This window comes from Giraffa tippelskirchi, chromosome 8 (genome assembly GCF_054371585.1).
Source record: "Giraffa tippelskirchi isolate mGirTip1 chromosome 8, T2T-mGirTip1v1.2.pri, whole genome shotgun sequence".
Taxonomy (NCBI): Eukaryota; Metazoa; Chordata; class Mammalia; order Artiodactyla; family Giraffidae; genus Giraffa; species Giraffa tippelskirchi.
In genome coordinates this window covers 104,309,375-104,327,979 of record NC_137282.1, presented here as the reverse complement: position 1 = coordinate 104,327,979, position 18,605 = coordinate 104,309,375, and the positions used below count along the sequence as shown (strand labels likewise).

The 18,605-nt window shown below is 35.4% G+C and overlaps 1 protein-coding gene across 22 annotated transcripts in view; it reads left to right on the top strand.

Moving 5' to 3' along the window:
* The window catches only part of CENPK (centromere protein K), a 58,445-nt gene that overhangs the window by 14,249 nt on the left and 25,591 nt on the right, over positions 1-18,605 (top strand). For 19 of the 22 annotated variants that reach the window (XR_014061735.1, XR_014061736.1, XM_081518333.1 and 16 more), the window contains 5 exons: positions 2,088-2,160; positions 8,115-8,161; positions 12,482-12,564; positions 12,666-12,764; positions 13,100-13,226. Coding sequence is in view for 17 of the 22 variants with exons in the window: in XM_081518333.1 (XP_081374459.1) it covers positions 2,088-2,160; positions 8,115-8,161; positions 12,482-12,564; positions 12,666-12,764; positions 13,100-13,226 (429 nt within the window). In the remaining 5 variants the exon portion in view is untranslated. Of the gene's footprint in view, positions 1-2,087; positions 2,161-8,114; positions 8,162-12,481; positions 12,565-12,665; positions 12,765-13,099; positions 13,227-18,330; positions 18,409-18,605 lie in introns of all 22 variants that reach the window. The other 3 variants (XR_014061737.1, XR_014061738.1, XR_014061739.1) reach the window with 1 other exon arrangement.

The following is an 18,605-nucleotide window of genomic DNA, read 5'->3' as shown; positions in this document are numbered from 1 at the left end:
TTAATTTTATAGCAGTATCAGATGTAATTTGTGTATTTGCCTTAGCTGGGCTTTAAAAGGTAAGAGCTGAGTTTCATCAGTATAATATGAGGTTAAATTATATTTTTTAATTGGTTAAAAAAATGAGTGTCAGCAATTTTATGTATTTTGATCTAATATGTTCAAGAAAAGTGATATAGAGTCCTTATCATTTTGATAGTTTTGCCTAGTTTAAATCCTACTTTTTAAGAATTTGTTATCCTTTTATAATAATAATAATAATTAGCATTTATAAGTGACTTTATAGTTCTCAAAAAACTTTTTTACATTCTTGTTTAATTATCTCTAAGAAAATTATGTTAAACTCTTCTTTGGTGAAAATTTGTAATACGTGTAGATGCATTTTCATATAATTAAGTAAATCTTTCAAAGAAACTAGATTTTTCCCTCTGACTATTCAACAGCCAATGTTATGATCCAGAGGAGAGTCTTTAAGCTTCCTGATCTGTATTTTAAAAGTTGATTAAACAAGAGTACGTGAGGGACTTACCTGGTGGCGCAGTGATTGGAATCTGCCTGACAATGTAGGGGCTATGGATTTGATCTGTGGTCTGATCTGTGGGTCCAGAACTAAAATCCCACCTGCTGGAGCGCAGCTAGACCCTCGCACTGCAGCTACTGAAGTTAGTGCACTCTAGAGCCCGTGCTCTGCAACAAAAGAAGTTCCTGGTCCCTGCAACTAGAGAAAGCCCAGGCTCAGCAACAAAGAGCCCATGCACCATGGCAAAGACAAAGCACAGCCAAAAATAAATATGTAAATTTTAATTATTAAAAAAAAAAGAGTACTTGGTAACTTTTTAATATAGTTATTACAGGAATACTTATTGCATTTAAAAAAATATTTACTTATTTTTTTATCTTTGACTGTGTTGGATCTTCTTCTGTGTGAGGGTTTTTCTCTAGTTGTTCAGAGCAGGGGCTGCTCTTTAGTTGCGATGTGTGGGCTTCTTGTTCTGGTGGCTTCTCTTGTTGTGGAGCATGGGGCTCTAGGCACACAGGCTTCAGTAGTAGTGGCTTGAGATCTCTAGAGCACAGGCTCAATAGTTGTGACACATGGGCTTAGTTGTTCCGTGGCACGTGGGATCTTCCTTCACCAGTGTTTGAACCAGCGTTCCCTACATTGCAAAGCGGAGTCTTAACCACTGGACCACCAGGGAAGCCTCCCTATTGCATTTTTGAAATGTAAGTTTTTGATCTATTTGACTACCTATAAAAATTATGTAGAAGAGATAAAAATGTTCTGAAATTTAAGCATGTGTTAGTCACTCAGTTGCGTCTGACTCTTTGCAACCCTATGGACTTTAGTCCACGAGGCTCCTGTGTCCATGGGGTTTCCCAGGCAAAAATACTGGAGTGGGTTGCGATTTCATTCTCCAGAAATTTAAGCATACGTAGATGTTAATTTTATGCTCTAATCTGGCAACAGATTTATCATATAGATTTGTAATTTATCAAGATTAAAATTATTGGAATCACCTAATATCAAAAACATTTATTCTAACTTATTTTTGGCTAAAGGGGTATAAAATTTACAAACTTTAGTATAGTAAAACTTTGTGTGTATGTGTGATTTGTGGAATAAGTCTCATTTTATAATTGTTTTTTATATATGTATTTAAACTTATTTTAAACTGCTCAGTTAAACTAGTTGCAATTTTTCTAAAAGTGCGTAGAAAGGGGAAAAAAGAGCATCTTTCAAGCAAATTTGTCAAAATATGGCAAGAAAGCATTTTTTTTAAAAAAGAATATTACTTAAGAGAGTAAACTTAATGTACTTAGGTTCTTTTAGGTTGAATGGTGAAATTAGAAGTGATCATTTTTAGGACTGTTGCTGCTATAATGGCAATTTATAGGCTATAATTAGTTTGATTTAAAGGAAAAGTCTGTTGGGAGTGATAACTTTTTATAGTTTACATGGCTGTTACACTAGTCACTTATTTTAGGGACTTGTAATAAAGTATTAAGACTGTTTACACATTCATCTGAATAGATGTGGATATTCCATAGGAAATAACTTTGTTTTATTCTCTTCTTTTTTTTTTTAATAGCTGTCATTATTAATTATGCAAGTGAAATGTTTGACTGCTGAACTTAGTCAGTGGCAAAAAGAAACTCCTGAAAGTAAGATTCTTATTTTTAGATTTATATTTTTATAAACAAATTGAATTAATTTAATGATCACAGGAAGAATTCAAGATGTATTTAACTTTCTTGAACTTGGTTTAAATTCCATTGCTATTAGGAAGTCACCTTATTTTTCTTTTTTTACGCACAGAATTTCATACTTCTTTATTATTATAAGATGAGCATGTCTGCCTCACATTAGAATATAGTCTTGATTATGGAGACTTTATTATAGCCATCACTTTACCCTCATAGACACTATTTTATATGCTCAGTAGAAACTGCTCAGTTCACTTCAGTCGCTCAGTCGTGTCCGACTCTTTGCGACCCCATGAATCGCAGCACGCCAGGCCTCCCTGTCCATCACTAACTCCCGAAGTCTACCCAAACCCATGTCCATCGAGTCGCTGATGCCATCCAGCCATCTCATCTTCTGTCGTCCCCTTCTCCTCCTGCCCCCAATCCTTCCCAGCATTAGGATCTTTTCCAATGAGTCAACTCTTCGCATGAGGTGGCCAAAGTATTGGAGTTTCAGCTTCGACATCAGTCCTTCCAGTGAACACCCAGGACTGATCTCCTTTAGGATGGACTGGTTGGATCTCCTTGCAGTCCAAGGGACTCTCAAGAGTCTTCTCCAACACCACAGTTGAAAAGCATCAATTCTTCGGCGCTCAGCTTTCTTCACCGTCCAACTTGCACATCCCTACATGACTACTGGACAAACCATGGCCTTGACTAGACGGACCTTTGTTGGCAAAGTAATGTCTCTGCTTTTAAATATGCTATCTGCTGATGCTGCTGCTAAGTCGCGTCAGCCGTGTCCGACTCTGTGCGACCCCATAGACGGCAGCCCACCAGGCTCCTCCGTCCCTGGGATTTTCCAGGCAAGAATACTGGAGTGGGTTGCCATTTCCTCCTCCAGTGCATGAAAGTGAAAAGTGAAAGTGAAGTTGCTCAGTCGTGTCCGCCTCTTCACGACCTCATGGGCTGTAGCCTACCAGGCTCCTCCGTCCATGGGGTTTCCCAGGCAAGAGTACTGGAGTGGGGTGCCATTGCCTTCTCCGAAATATGCTATCTAGGTTGGTCATTAACTTTCATTCCAAGGAGTAAGCGTCTTTTAATTTCATGGCTGCAATCACCATCAGCAGTGATTTTGGAGCCCCAAAAAATAAAGTCTGACACTGTTTCCACTGTTTCCCCATCTATTTGCCATGAAGTGATGGGACCAGATGCCATGATCTTAGTTTTCTGAATTTTGAGCTTTAAGCCAACTTTTTCACTCTCCTCTTTCACTTTCATCAAGAGGCTCTTTAGTTCTTCTTCACTTTCTGCCATAAGGGTGGTGTCATCTGCATATCTGAGGTTATTGATATTTCTCCCAGCCATCTTGATTCCAGCTTGTGTTTCTTCCAGCCTAGCGTTTCTCATGGTGTACTCTGCATATAAGTTAAATAGGCAGGGTGACAATATACAGCCTTAACGTACTCCTTTTCCTATTTGGAACCAGTCTGTTGTTCCATGTCTAGTTCTAACAGTTGCTTCCTGACTTGCATACAGGTTTCTCAAGAGACAGGTCAGATGGTCTGGTATTCCTATCACTTTTAGAATTTTCCAGAGTTTATTGTGATCCACACAGTCAAAGGCTTTGGCATAGTCAATGAAGCAGAAATAGATGTTTTTCTGGAACTCTCTTGCTTTTTCGATGATCCATCGGATGTTGGCAATTTGATCTCTGGTTCCTCTGCCTTTTCTAAAACCAGCTTGAACATCTGGAATTTCACGGTTCACATATTGCTGAAGCCTGGCTTGGAGAATTTTGAGCATTACTTTACTAGCGTGTGAGATGAGTGCAATTGTGTGGTAGTTCGAGCATTCTTTGGCATTGCCTTTCTTTGGGATTGGAATGAAAACTGAACTTTTCCAGTCCTGTGGCCACTGCTGAGTTTTCCAGATTTGCTGGCATATTGAGTGCAGCACTTTCACAGCATCATCTTTCAGGATTTGAAATAGCTCAACTGGAATTCCGTCACCTCCACTAGCTTTGTTCGTAGTGATGCTTTCTAAGGCCCACTTGACTTCACATTCCAGGATGTCTGGCTCTAGGTGAGTGATCACACCATCGTGATTATCTGGGTCGGGAAGATCTTTTTTGTACAAACTTTTTTGTAGAAACTGTATTGTTTCCTAATGAATGAAACTTACATAATGGAAGAGAGAAATTATTTTAGATACTTGCATTAAAAGCTACATAAATTTTATGTTGCCTTTTGATTTGTCCATCTGTATTTTTGCCTTTAGTTGAGAAACAGAAAATTACATAAAAGTCTGCGGTTATAATACCCAGCTAGGAGATATTTTTCTGTTATTAAAGGTTTCATTCCTTTAAGTGGTATCTATGTCTGTATTCGATCTTCTATACGGATTGTACTCTCTTTTTTCGTTTAGGTCTCCCTTCTGCTTTCTTCTACTCCTCTGTCTCCTTTCTGACTTTCTTTCTTTGTTTCCTTTCCATTTTATTCCAGTTATTGCGATTCTTTTTTTTCTCATTCTCTTCCTAAACAATTTTATCTGCATTTTGTTTTAAACTGTTAGGTTGATGCAAAAGTAATAGCAGTTTTGCAGTGTTGAACTTTGCCATTTAATATTGGAATATAATCTTAAATAAATGTGGTTATATTATACATTTAATGCACATTTATAGCTTTATGTTGTTTTTGCTAATGACATTACTTGCTGTTTTTTTTATATTTATCTTAGACTAGGGAAATGGCGTTAGACAAAATGGAAATTCGAGTGATTTTTCTTATATGAGTTCAGAATGGGTGATGAAGCAGCAGAGATAACTTGCAGCATCAACAATGCATTTTTCTCAGGAACTGCTAATAAACGTATAGTGCAGAGGTGGTTCAAGAAGTTTAGCAAAGGAGATGAGAGCCTTGAAGATGAGGAGCACGTGGCCGGCCATCAGAAGTTGACAACCACTAGTTAAAAGGATCATTGAAGCTGATCCTCTTAAAACTACACAAGAAGTTGTGGAAGAACTCAATGTTGGCCATTCTATGGTTGTTCAGTATTTGAAGCAAATTGAAAGGGTGAAAAAGCTCATTAAGTGAGTACCTTGTGAGCTGACTGGAAGTCAAAAAAAATCGTTTTGACTAAAAATCATTTTAAGTTTTTTCTTACTGTACGCAACAACAATGAACTGTTTCTCAATCAGATTGTGACATGTAATGAAAAGTTGATTTTATATGACAGCCAGTGATGACCAGCTCAGTGGTTGGACCAACAAGAAGCTCCAAAGCACTTCCCAAAGCCAAACTTGCCCTGAAAAAAGGTCATGGTCACTGGTGGTCTGCTGCTGGTCTTATCCACTACAGCTTTCTGAATCCTAGTGAAACCATTACATCTGAGAAGTATGCCCAGCAAATTGATGAGATGCCCTGAAAACTGCAGCACCTGCAGCTGGCATTGATCAACAGAAAGGGCCCAATTCTTCTCCATAACAACACCTGACTGCACAGCACACAACCAGTGCTTCCAAAGTTGAATGGACTGGGCTATGATGTTTTTTGCTGCATCCACCATATTCACCTGATTTCTTGCCAACAGACTACCACTTCTTCAAGCATCTTGACAACTTTTGCAGGGAAAATGCTTCCACAACCAGCAGGAGGCAGAAAATGCTTTCCAAGAGTTTGTCAAATCCCAAAGCCCGGATTTTTATACTACAGGAATAAACAAACTTATTTCTCATTGGCAAAAATGTATTGATTGTAATGGTTCCTATTTTGATTAATAAAGATATGTTTGAGCCTAATTATAATTATTTAAAATTCACGGTCTGAAACTGCATTTATGTTTGCACCAACCTAATATTATGTTCCATGCCAATGTCTACCATTGTTTTATGTCTTCACTACCACCTGGTAGTCTTCTTAATTTCAGCACCTCTGATATGTATGTATATACAATTGCGACTTTAATTTACATTCAACTGTATATCTTGTTGCCTCCTCTAGCATTATATTGGGCATCTCAAAGACTGCTCATACTCTGCTATTAAAATGTTGGTGTTCTGTGCTTTTTGCTTCTTACTCTATATGCTATTTCAACATTATATTCTCTGCTCCTATTTTAATGTGTTATATCTGTATTAATGACTTCTATATTAGTTTGTTAGTGCTGCCATAACAAAGTAGCATGACTGAGTTGCTTAAACAACAGAAGCTTTTCCCCCCCTCACAATTCTGGAGGATAGAAGTCCAAGATCAAGGTGTTGGCAGGGTTGGTTTCTTCTGAGGCCTCTCTTCTTGGCTAGTAGACTGCCTACCATGTTCTTCCTGTGTCTTCACATGGTCACTCATCTGTGTTCTAATCTCTTTGTATAAAAAGCCGTTCATAATGGAGTAGTGTCCACCCTGTTGACCTCATTTTAACTTAATTAAGATCCCGCCCCAATACAGTCATGTTTTGAGGTACTAGAGCTTAGGACGTCAAAATATGAATTTTGGTGCAGTGGGAATGGATGGAAGGATAGGGAGAGGACACAAAATTCCCATAGCTTTCGTGTCTGAATATCCAAAGCAGACTTCTCTGTAACATCACACTTGTATATCTCTCTACCTTCCAGACGTCTTATAATCATACATACAGACCTTGTACTGCTTGCACTGAACATACTGACTTGTTGGTCAAATAGCCACCTTGCTTAAGGTTGTGAATCCCATAGGCTGCCACACTGAAAAGATTTTTAAAATCTTTAAATTCTTAGAGCCTGCCATATTGGTTGAAATGATTATTTGAATATTGAAGTGCCACTTTTGGTCATACTTGTCAAAAGGGAGATTTTTAAACTTTATATTCTTAGAATCCTTTTCATTGTATAGCTATCCCACAGCTGCCTATAATTAGTCCTATTTAATTCTACAGGGCCTATGAATTACATAGCTCTTTTCTGTTAGAAAACCCTCTAGCATGGAAGAAAGCTTAGAAAGTTTCCAGTAGCATATCATTTGAGAAGTTTTAGTAGCACTTTATTAGGAAAAATAAATTTAGTATAAGTGAACTTATTTTGTAAAATAAGGATTTGATTTTGCTATATGAAAATAAAATGAAATGTTAATTTATATTCATCAGACTGGCAGAATTTTTAGAAGAGTTTATAATATTTTTACTGTTTCTTAGTCATTGCTTCCAGAAAATTAAAAAAAAAAAGAATCTAGCATCCTATTTTAAAATTCAAAACACACATTTTCTTCTTGAAATTCACTTTCTGGGAATCTGTCTATCCCACAAAAATGAAAGAATCAATGTATAAGGACATAAATAAAAGAATGTTTCCTGCATCATTGTTTTTTGAGGCTAAACTCTAGACACAAACTCAGTGCTCAGTCATTAGTGAAATTCCTCAACACATTTGATGAATTTACCCTGTGGAATATTATGCAGTGATTTAAAATTATGAATTTGGCTGACTCCAGATGAATACACAGGATTTCCATGTGGGTTTTGTTGAGTGAAAATAAGAGTAATGTGTATGATATGATCTCATTGTAAAACCGGGAATGACTAAATTAATAACCCTTTGTAAATGTACAAATATGTGTAGACTGTATACATTGAATCTATGTTTGTATGCATAGACTCATCTAACCACAGAGAGAAATGTTTAAGAAACACCCTGTAGAATATTAATTTTGTTTCTGATGGATTGGGAAAATAATAGAAAAAGGCACTGAAAGCAAAACGTGAAAATATCACATTTGTCTAATGTGATATATAATTTGGCTATATATGTAAAGGTGTTAAATAAAAATGTTTATAAAAACTATACACATGTCATAAACATTCTATTGTATATAAATGAAAAGGGAAAGTGGTATCTTAGAAATTCTTGATTTTTGAGAGATAACCAAGCATGTGTATAATTTTTGTTTGTTTTGTTCCTGTAGTGATTCCCCTGAATGAAGAAATTCTAGTAACATTAGGAAAAGAAGAGGTAAGTCACTGAATGAATTTGTAGTGTCCCGGAATAGCTTATGACAAGAAGTGTTTGGATAAGTTCATGCCATAGCGAGTGAGATGAAACCACTTTAAAATCGTGTTAATTAACGTTTTATTGAATAGGATTCTTCAGATTATTTGAATTTTGAATTAAATATATAAACTTTACTCTTGTATTTAATTTTTGTTGATTAAACTTCATAATAAATGCTTAAAGTTTAAATATAACTTAACGATTATACATATACATCTGTCCTTAAAACTTACCATAAAGGTCAATAAAGATGTTTTTTAAAGCATCAGTTTATTAGATCAAAGTTTAGGAGATAAGATAGAAGCAGACAAGAATTTTAAACAAAGTTGTAGAGCATTGAAATAGATAAATATCTGTATTCTTAGAGACAGAATCTGCCCAGTAGAACTGAAGAAAGGCTTTGGATTTGAAGGAACCTGGTACTTGAAAATTCAGGTTCAACTGTAGAGCTTAAAATAAGATTTCTTTAAAGTAAGAACAGACCACTAGGCCTTCTCTCTCTCTCTTGCAATCAAGAGGCTAACTTTTACCCACACACCTGAAAACTGGACGTATGTTATATGGAGACATTGAACTATTGAGGCTTTGACCTCAGCACACCAGGTTTAATAAGGTTGGTGTGAGGTCAAAAGTCAGAAAGTTCAAGTTAACATTTTGTATCAGTCCTTTCCCTTGATCTATCTACAGAGGTCCTTTGTTGTTGTTGTTAAGTTGCCAAGTTGTGTCCCAGTCTCTGCAACCTCATGAACTGTACCATGCCAGACTTGCCTGTTCTTCAGTATCTCCCTGAGTTTGCGCAAACTCATGTCCATTGAATCAGTGATGCCATCCAACCGTCTCATCCTCTGTCGCCCTTTGCTCCTCTCGTTCTTAGTCTTTCCCAGCATCAGGGTCTTTTCCATTGAGTTGGCTCTTCACATCAGGTGGCCAAAGTACTGTAGCTTCAGCTTCAGCATCAGTCCTTCCAATGACTATTCAGGGTTGATTTCCATTAGGGGTCCTACAGTATGGTATAAAAGTAGCCTCAAACTAGAGTTAAAAAAATCTCTGGAAAATATAAATGGCCCTAGAAAAAAAGGTCTGTAAGTATTAATACAGGGAAGTTCCCAGTGGAAAGCAGGATGGATGTTCATCAAAAAGTAATTTATGAATGGAGTTTGTTTTTGAGCTTTAAATGTGAATTACCAAATTTCATGCAACATAGTATTGGAGCTCCTAGACTCAGAAATCAGTCAAGAAAAAGAAACAGAAGGAATCCAAATTGGAAAGGAAGAAGTAAAACTATCACTGTAGATGACATGATATGGAAAATCCTAAAGACACTACTAGAAAACTACTAGAACACTTCAGTATATTTGGTTAAGTTTCAGGATACAAAATTAATGGAAACATATTACATTTCTCTACACTAACAAGGAACTAATGTAGACATGTAAGACAGTCCAGAAAGAAACCCACACATTTTTGGTCATTTAATCTACAACAAAGGAGGCAAGGATTTACAATGGAGAAAAGACAGTCTTTTCAGTGAGTGGTGCTGGGAAAACTGGACATCCATACATAAAAAAATAAAACTAGAACATTCTCTATTACCATATACAAAGTAAACTCAAAACAGATTAAAGACAGAAAAGTAAGACCAGAAACCATCAGTCTCCTAGAGGAAAATATGGGTAGAACACTCTGACATAAATCATAGTATTTTTTTAGCTTTGTCTCCTAAGGTAAAGGAAATAAAAGCAACAGTAAACAAATAGGACCTTATTAAATTTAAAAGCTTTTGCACAGCAAAAGAAAACATCAACAAAATGAAAAGACAACCTACTGAATGGGAGAAAACATTAGCAAATGCTATGACTGATAAGGGATTAATATCAAACTTATATAAATGACTTATATAAGTCAACATCAAAAAAAAAAAAAAAGCTAGGATTTCCCTAGCAGTCCAGTGGTTAAGACTCTGCATTTATACTGCAGGCGGCCTGAATTCAGTCCCTGGTCAGGGAACTAAGATCCTGAATGCCACATGATAATGCCTCCAAAAAAGCAAAAAAACAAGCTGATTAAAATGATAATACCTCATGCTTGTCAGTATGACTTGTCAAAAAGAATACAAATAACAAATGGTGAGGACATGGAGAAAAGGGAACCCTCCAACACTGTTGGAAACATAAATTGGTGTATCCTCTGTGGAAAACAGTATGGCGGTTTCTCAAAAAACTAAAAATAGACTACCATATTACCCAGCAACTCCACTCCTGGGTGTATATCTGAATAAAACAAAAATACTAATTCAGAAAGATACGTGCACCTCATTGTTCATCAGTTTAGTCACTCAGTCATGTCCAACTCTTAGTGACCCATGGACTACAGCACGCCAGACCTCCTTGTCCATCACCAACTCCTGGAGCTCATGTCCATCGACTCAGTGATGCCATCCAACCATCTCATTCTCTGTCATCTTCTCCTCCCACCTTCAATCTTTCCCAACATCAGGATCTTTTCAAATGAGTCAGTTCTTCGCACCAGGTGGCCAAAGTATTGAAGCTTCAGCTTCAGCATCAGTCCTTCCAATGAATATTCAGGACTGATTTCCTTTAGGATGGACTGGTTGGATCGCCTTGCAGTCCAAGGGACTCTCAAGAGTCTTCTCCAACACCACAGTTCAAAAGCATCAATTCTTCGGTGCTCAGTCATCTTTATGGTCCAACTCTCACATCCATACATGACTACTGGAAAAACCATAGCTTTAGCTAGACGGACCTTTGTTGGCAGAGAGTCATGTCTGTTTTTTAATATGCTGTCTAGATTGGTCATAGCTTTGCTTCCAAGGAGCAAGAGTCTTTTAATTTCATGGCTGCAGTCACCATCTGCAGTGATCTTGGAGCCCAAGAAAATAAAGTTTCTCACTGTTTCCATTGTTTCCCCATCTATTTTCTATGAAGTGATGGGACCAAATGCCATGATCTTCCTTTTCTGAATGTTGAGCGTTAAGCCAACTTTTTCACTCTCCTCTTTCACTTTCATCAAGAGGCTCTTTAGTTCTTTGCTTTCTGCCGTAAGGGTGGTGTCATCTGCATATCTGAGGTTATTGATATTTCTCCTGGCAATCTTGATTCCAGCTTCTGCTTCATCCAGCCTGGTGTTTCTCATGATGTACTCTGCATATAAGTTAAATAAGCAGGGTGACAGTATACAGCCTTAACCACTCCTTTCCTGAGTTGGAACCAGTCTGTTGTTCCATGTCCAGTGCTAACTGTTGCTTCTTGACCTGTATACAGATTTCTCAGGAGGCAGGTAAGGTGATCTGGTGTTCCCACCTCTTTAAGAATTTTCCATAGTTTGTTGTGATCCACATAGCCAAAGGCTTTGGCATAATCAATAAAACAGAAGTAGATGTTTTTCTGGAACTCTGTTGCTTTTTCGATGATCCAGATTTTCAAGCTGGATTTAAAGAGCTTTCTTTTTTCTAATACAGGCTTTTAGTGGTGTAAATTCTTATCTGAATACTTCTTTTGCTTTATTCCAGAAAGTTTAATCTTGCTTTTATTTTCAAATAGTTCATCATAATTTCTTATTTCTCTGAGGATTGTGTTTTTGACCCATGGACTATTTGCAAGTGTATTTTTAGCATGCAAATTTTTGCATTTTTTCAAATAAATTATTTGATTATTAATTTAAGTCCATTATTGGACCATATTTGATGTACTATCAGTATTGTTTATATCATACCTAAAAATGCCATCCCTGCTCCTCATTTCTTCTGTACTCTTGCTTTGACCTGTTTTTGCTATATTGTATTTATCCTTCTCTGGAGTTTCAAGCTTGTTTCTTCGGATTCCCCTCTTTTTTCTGTTCACTTTTGCATCCCTGACTCCTTCAACAGTACCTGGTGTTAACAATTGATCAAGAAATATTTGTTAAAAAAAAAAAAAAAAAATATTTGTTAAATGAGTGATACTTATCTGTGCCTGTTTAGTATAGTCTCCTTAGAAAAGAGACCTAATATGCCTGGTTACTGAAAATTTTCCATTGAATTGCCTTTCAGTATGAAATTACAATTTATTGCTCAAAACCTCTTATATTTTTAAATTTAACAGTGAAATATTACATAGAACTTAGTACCTGGTGTATATTTCCCTTTCAAAGACTTTTTTGCTAGCTTTTTTTGCCATTGATTTCTGAATGTATATCCTAGTATGTAAATTTCACTATTGTTCAGACATATAACTATCTACAAGATTAAAGATTAAACAATTAATTTTAATTATTTTGTTCTAGTTCCAAAAATTGAGACATGATCTTGAATTGGTGCTATCTACTATTCAGTCAAATAATGAAAAATTAAAGGAAGACTTAGAAAGGTATATTTATATTATTTAATTGCCATTAGTCTTTTATATATATTGAATTAGCATTAGTGTTTTATTTGACTATTGTTTGTTTTGTTTTTTCATGTTCAAAGGGAGCAAAAATGGTTGAATGAACAGCAACAGATATTGGAATCTCTTAATGTACTACAAAATGAATTGAAACAGCAGGTTGTGACATTTTCTGAAGCAAGGTATTGATTTTGTGTTCTAGGTTTTCAAAATAGGAGAAATTATTTTCTTTTTTATGTTATATGAAATGCATAGATGAAAAGCAGGAGAATTTTACCAGAAATTGTCTTACCCTGACTTTTACTAATTGTTAAAAGTTACATAATCTTTTATTAATAATTTGACTTTCAGTTTTCCTATGTTAAACAGACTATTTATGTCATAGAGCTAGTTATTTGATTTGAGCAATGAAGTTTGAACAGAGTGTTTGATTAATTTTATGAGTAACCAATTCTTTATACCTAAGTATTTTATCAACAAATTAATTCTCTTAATTTTTAAAAAAAAATCTTTCTAGAATTTTTAATGAGCTGAAAACAAAAATGCGTGATATAAAAGAATATAAGGAGAAACTCTTGGTTACCTTGGGTGAGTTTCTCGAAGACCATTTTCCTCTGCCTGATAGAAACATTAAAAAGAAAAAGGTAAGTTGTAGAGAAGACATTATTGTAAATATTCAGATATGAAATTGTTGTAGTAGGTTCAAATGTAAATTTTCTGATGAATTTTCTTGTTTAATATGCACTTCAGAGATATAAGCTTGCATCCCTTGTGGCTCAGACGGTAAAGCGTCTGTCTGCAATGTGGGAGACCTGGGTTCGATCCCTGGGTTGGGAAGATCCCCTGGAGAAGGAAATGGCAACCGACTCCAGGACTCTTGCCTGGAAAACCCCATGGGTGGAGGAGCCTAGTAGGCTACAGTCCATGGGGTCGCAAAGAATTGGACATGACTGAGTGACTTCATTTTCTTTCTTTCTTTCTTTCTTTTCTTTTCAAAGATATAAACAAATAGGTACATGTACATACTATTCCATCATCACGTTATGGTATTTATTGAAAAATTAGAAGGAATCTAGTTATTCAATAAACTAGAAATAAATATATTTTTTTACATTGTATTCATATAGTAGAGAAAATGGAGCTTTTAAAAATAATGTATTGAATGCTGTCAAAGGAATTGATGAAATATTCACAAATTTTTGTTAGAGGATAAAGCATAGATGATTAAATTGTATACCAAAAAGTCTAATTGGTACCAAAAAATGTAATAGTGCTTTATGCCTGGGGCTAAGATTGTAGGTGAGACTTGTTTTTGTTTTCATTTTCATTATTTTCCAAATTTTCTGTAATAAACATATATAACTTAAAATCAGAAGATACCTATAGCTGAGGTAAGTTATTGACTTTTAATAGTAGTTATGATGAAATAAACCTTTTTCACAAAAGCAAATAAATATTTCATTGGTGACAAAATGTTGGAAACCAAGCACTTTAATTCATTTTTAAAAAGCAAAATAGAGTATAAATAATAAGAACTTGTGGGCATAGGATAGGCATTGAAACTGGTTCCAGAATGATCTTTCTAAAACTTTACGTATTTAATAATATATGTAATCATATATTTAAAAATATACATATTTTAATCTTTTCAACGTAAAACTTTATTTTTTCCAACATAAAACTTTTGATGCCACCCTCTGGGATGCAGTCTGTAAACTCCTTAGAGGAATGAATTTGTATTCTGGACTTTGTCTATCTCTGTAGCCTTCTTTCCATCTTTATCCATCTCTTGCATGAGTCCATTCATCCATGCTATTGGAGCAGATGTACAGTTTGACCTGTCACTTTTTTGTGCCTTATACATGCTATTCCCCCTGGTTACAAAAGAGTTCCTATCTGATGAGGATAGTAAATTCCTTCTAAAGCAACTCAAACATCATCTTTTGTATCAGACATTGAATGAAGTTTAGGTGTCATCTTATTAGCATTTATTACATGATTTTGTAGTAGCAATTTATGTCTCTCTCTTCACCTACCATGCTCTGTGAGCTGCTTGCTTTGTTTAATTCATATTTGTATTTGTACTGTCTTTCATACCTATTGTAATACCTCTGAGTTCATATTTCTTGAATGACTGTGCACATGCTAGGGAAAGGAGGAAGTTTTGTTTTCTTATAATCTTTATTTATCCTCTTTCTTCTTTGTAATTATCAGTAGGCTTTACATTTGCTACGGAATATTTTTCTGATTCTATCTGTTATTATTTATACCCGTTAGTCATTTCTGAAATTGTTGACAGCCTTCTGTTAACCATTTCAGTTAATTTAGGATCCCTTATGTCTTAATGATCATAATCTTAAAAATAACTCAGTGATTTATTTCCTGATTCTCCCTTTTTTTAACTGTTTTTGGGGTTTTTTTAAACCTCAAGGTTCTCCACTAATAGAACCAGAGATTTGAGATATTCTTAAAAGGAAGCATTTATTACCAGAAGCTATCATGAATTCATTAAGTCATATTGGATAAGCTCACTTTTTTAAAATGAAGTATATGAAGTATTGATACATATTACAAAATGATAGGTTACTTTCTCTGTCAAGCTAGAATAGTGGATGTATTAGTGGGCTCAAGCTGCTATAACAAAATACCAAAGATTAGGTGGCTTAAACAAAAGAAATTTATTTTCTCAGTTTTGGCGGCCAAAAATCTTAAGTGCCATCAGTTTATTTAAAATAAGTAAATTGTATTATTTATTTTTAACTTTCCCAGTTTTATTGTATTTATATTTTGTTCTATACCATCATTCATGTATGCATTTAGTCTTTATTGTACATTGTTAGATTCCATTCTTATCATATTTTACCTTTCATTTTTGAGTTTTTAAGTTTAATACATTATTTGATATGATGGGTTTCTTTAACAAGTAATTTGTTCAGGAAGAATTCCTGGGTGTTTTATTTTTGAATTTTTAACTGCTGACATTGTTTGCTTTATAATTAGAGGCTTATCTTTTGCAGAGATTTTAAAAAATCACAAGACTTGGTGGTGGGTTTCTCTGTTCTTAGATGGAGATTTGCTGTGGAGAAGCTGAGGCCAGCCTGCAATTGTTTTATGGCATGACTTCTTGCCTGAAAGATTCTGTGTGTCTGACCTTCAGTAACTTAATGAGGACATGTCACCATGTTGATCATTCAATATCAGTTTGGTTTGATGATATATTGTTTCTTAGGGCAGATTTAGGTCACATTTCATTTCATGGAAATTTTATTATATTTTATACTGCTTTTGTTGTTCAGTCGCTAGGTAATGTCTGACTCTGTGACCTCATCTTCTCTGTCCTTTACTATCTCCCTGAGTTTGCTCAAACTCATGTCTATTGAGTCAGTGATGCCATCCAACCATCTCATCCTCTGTCACCACCTCCTCCTCTTGCTCTCAATCTTTCCCATTATCAATGTCTTTCTCAAAGAGTTGGCTCTTCACGTCAGATGGCCAAAGTATTGGAGCTTCAGCTTCAGCATTAGTCCTTCTAAAGCATATTCAGGGTTAATTTCCCTTAGGATTGACTGGTTTTATTTCTTTGCTGTCCTAGGGACTCTCAAGGGTCTTCTCCAGCACCACAGTTCGAAAGCATCAATTCTTCGGCGCTCAGACTTCTTTATGGTCCCACTCTCACATCCATGCATGGCTACCAGAAAAACCGTAGCTTTGACTATATGGATCTTTGTCAGCAAAGTGATATCTCTGCTTTTTAATATACTGTCTAGGTTTGTCATAGTTTTTCCTCCAAGACGCAAGCATTTTTTAATTTCATGGCTGCTGTCACCATCTGCAGTGATTTTGGAGCCCAAGAAAATGAAATCTGTCACTGTTTCCAGTTTTCCTCCATTTATATACCATGAAGTGATGGGACCAGATGCTGTGATCTTCATTTTTTGAATGTTGGGTTTTAAGCCAGCCTTTTCACTCTCCTCTTTTACATTCATCAGGAGGTTCTTTAGTTTGTCTTCGCTTTCTGCCATTAAAGTGGCATCCTCTGCATAACTGAGTTTGTTGATACCTCTCCCTGCAATCTTGATTCCAGCTTGTGAATCTTCCAGCCCGACATTTAGCATGATGTACTTACTCTACATATAAATTAAATAAGCAGGGTAACAGTATACAGCCTTGACGTATTCCTTTCCCAGTAACGTTGAACAAGTCCGTTCTTCCATGTCCAGTTCTAACTGTTGCTTCTTGTCCTGCACACAGGTTTCTTAGGACACAGTTAAGGTGATCTGGCATTTCCATCTTTTTAAGAGTTTTCTACAATTTGTTGTGATCCACACAGTCAAAGGCTTTAGTGTAGTCAATGAAGCAGAAATAGATTTTTTTTTTTAATTCCTTGCTTTTTCTATGATCCATTAGATCTTTGCAATTTGTTCTCTGTTTCCTCTATCTTTTCTAAATCCATCTTAAACATATGGAAGTTCTTGGTTCACATTCTGCTGAAGCCTAGCTTGAAGGATTTTGAGCATTGTCTTAACTAGTATGTGAAATGAGAGCAGTTGTAATGTAATTTGAACATTCTTTGGCATTGCCATTCTTTGGGATTGAAATGAAAACTTATCTTTTCCAGTCCTGTGGCAGCTACTGAGTTTTCCAAATTTGCTGGCATATAGAGTGCAGCATTTTCATTGCATCATCTTTTAGGGTCTGAAATAGCTCAGCTAGAATCCCATCATCTCCACTAGCTTTATTCATAGTAATGCTTCCTAAGGCTCACTAGACTTCACACTCCAGGATGTCTGGCTCTAGGTAAGTGACCACGCCATTGTGCTTAGCTGGGTCATTAAGACCTTTTTTGTAAAGTTCTGTGTATTCTTGCCACCTCTTCTTAATCTCTTCTGTTTCCTTTAGGTCCTTGCCATTTCTGTCTTTATTATATGTTGTTATATTGCCTTTATTATATAATTATATTGCCTTTTCTGTCCTTTATTATATGCTTATCATATCTTGATGTTTAAACATTTTTTGTTTGCTTTCATTATAATTTTTCTCTACATTTTCTTTGATTGTCTCAAACCTTTATATTTCTATCTGCCTAGCTGCTGCTTATTTCTTGATCAGTTTGGTAATTGTGTTTGCTTTCATCACTAGTGAATCATATAGTGCTTTTTACCTCTCTTCCATTTAGTAAGGTATTGGGACAGGAAATGATGATCTCCAGCTTTACCATCTTTACTCAGTAATCACATTTGTTTTTGTCAGGATTATTTTACTATTTCTTTTATATATTTGTATTTCTTTAAGACCTTATAAGGACTCTGTGGTAATCTCTGACTGTTGTCAGGAAAGTACTGGATTTCACTATAGTAGGAAATGTAGTTAACTGAATGTCTGAACTCAAAAGCTCCTGATTTCACTTCATATTATCTTGGAAGATTTCCTGTAGAACCTTATCCTATTGAACATTTTTAGCAGTAATTTGGATAAAGAAGTAGAGAACATAGTTGTCAAAGTTTATAAATGATATGAAACAGAAGAGGACTAGAGAGTAAATTTATTGGATGACCAAATTAAAACTGTATTTTTTAATTGCCATGATAAAATAGGATAGTCCAAATCAAATAGAACAGTATTTAGTGGAGGTACATAGAATATCTTTCTTGGGCTTAAAACATTAAAGAATAAAGGAGACATATCTTAGCTAGATACAATGAAACTCTAGAATAGAACTTGAATGAGATCTATTCTCTGTCATTCCAGGAAAAAAAGAACTAGTGAGTTGAGTTAATATTAGGAACCATCAAGGACTCTTGAAAGATGAGCAAATCTCCCCAGGAAGTGAGTTTTCTGTCCTGAAACTGTATCAATACAGTCTAAAATGTCATTTGCTTGGATATTTCAATTGGGGAGGTTCAAAAATTAGATTTTCATTTATAAGAGTATATATAATATGTGCAATATGCTTTACCCATTATATATTTATAGATAGGTAGGTAGATAGTCTGAATTGTATGTTTTAGTAATTACAAAAGATT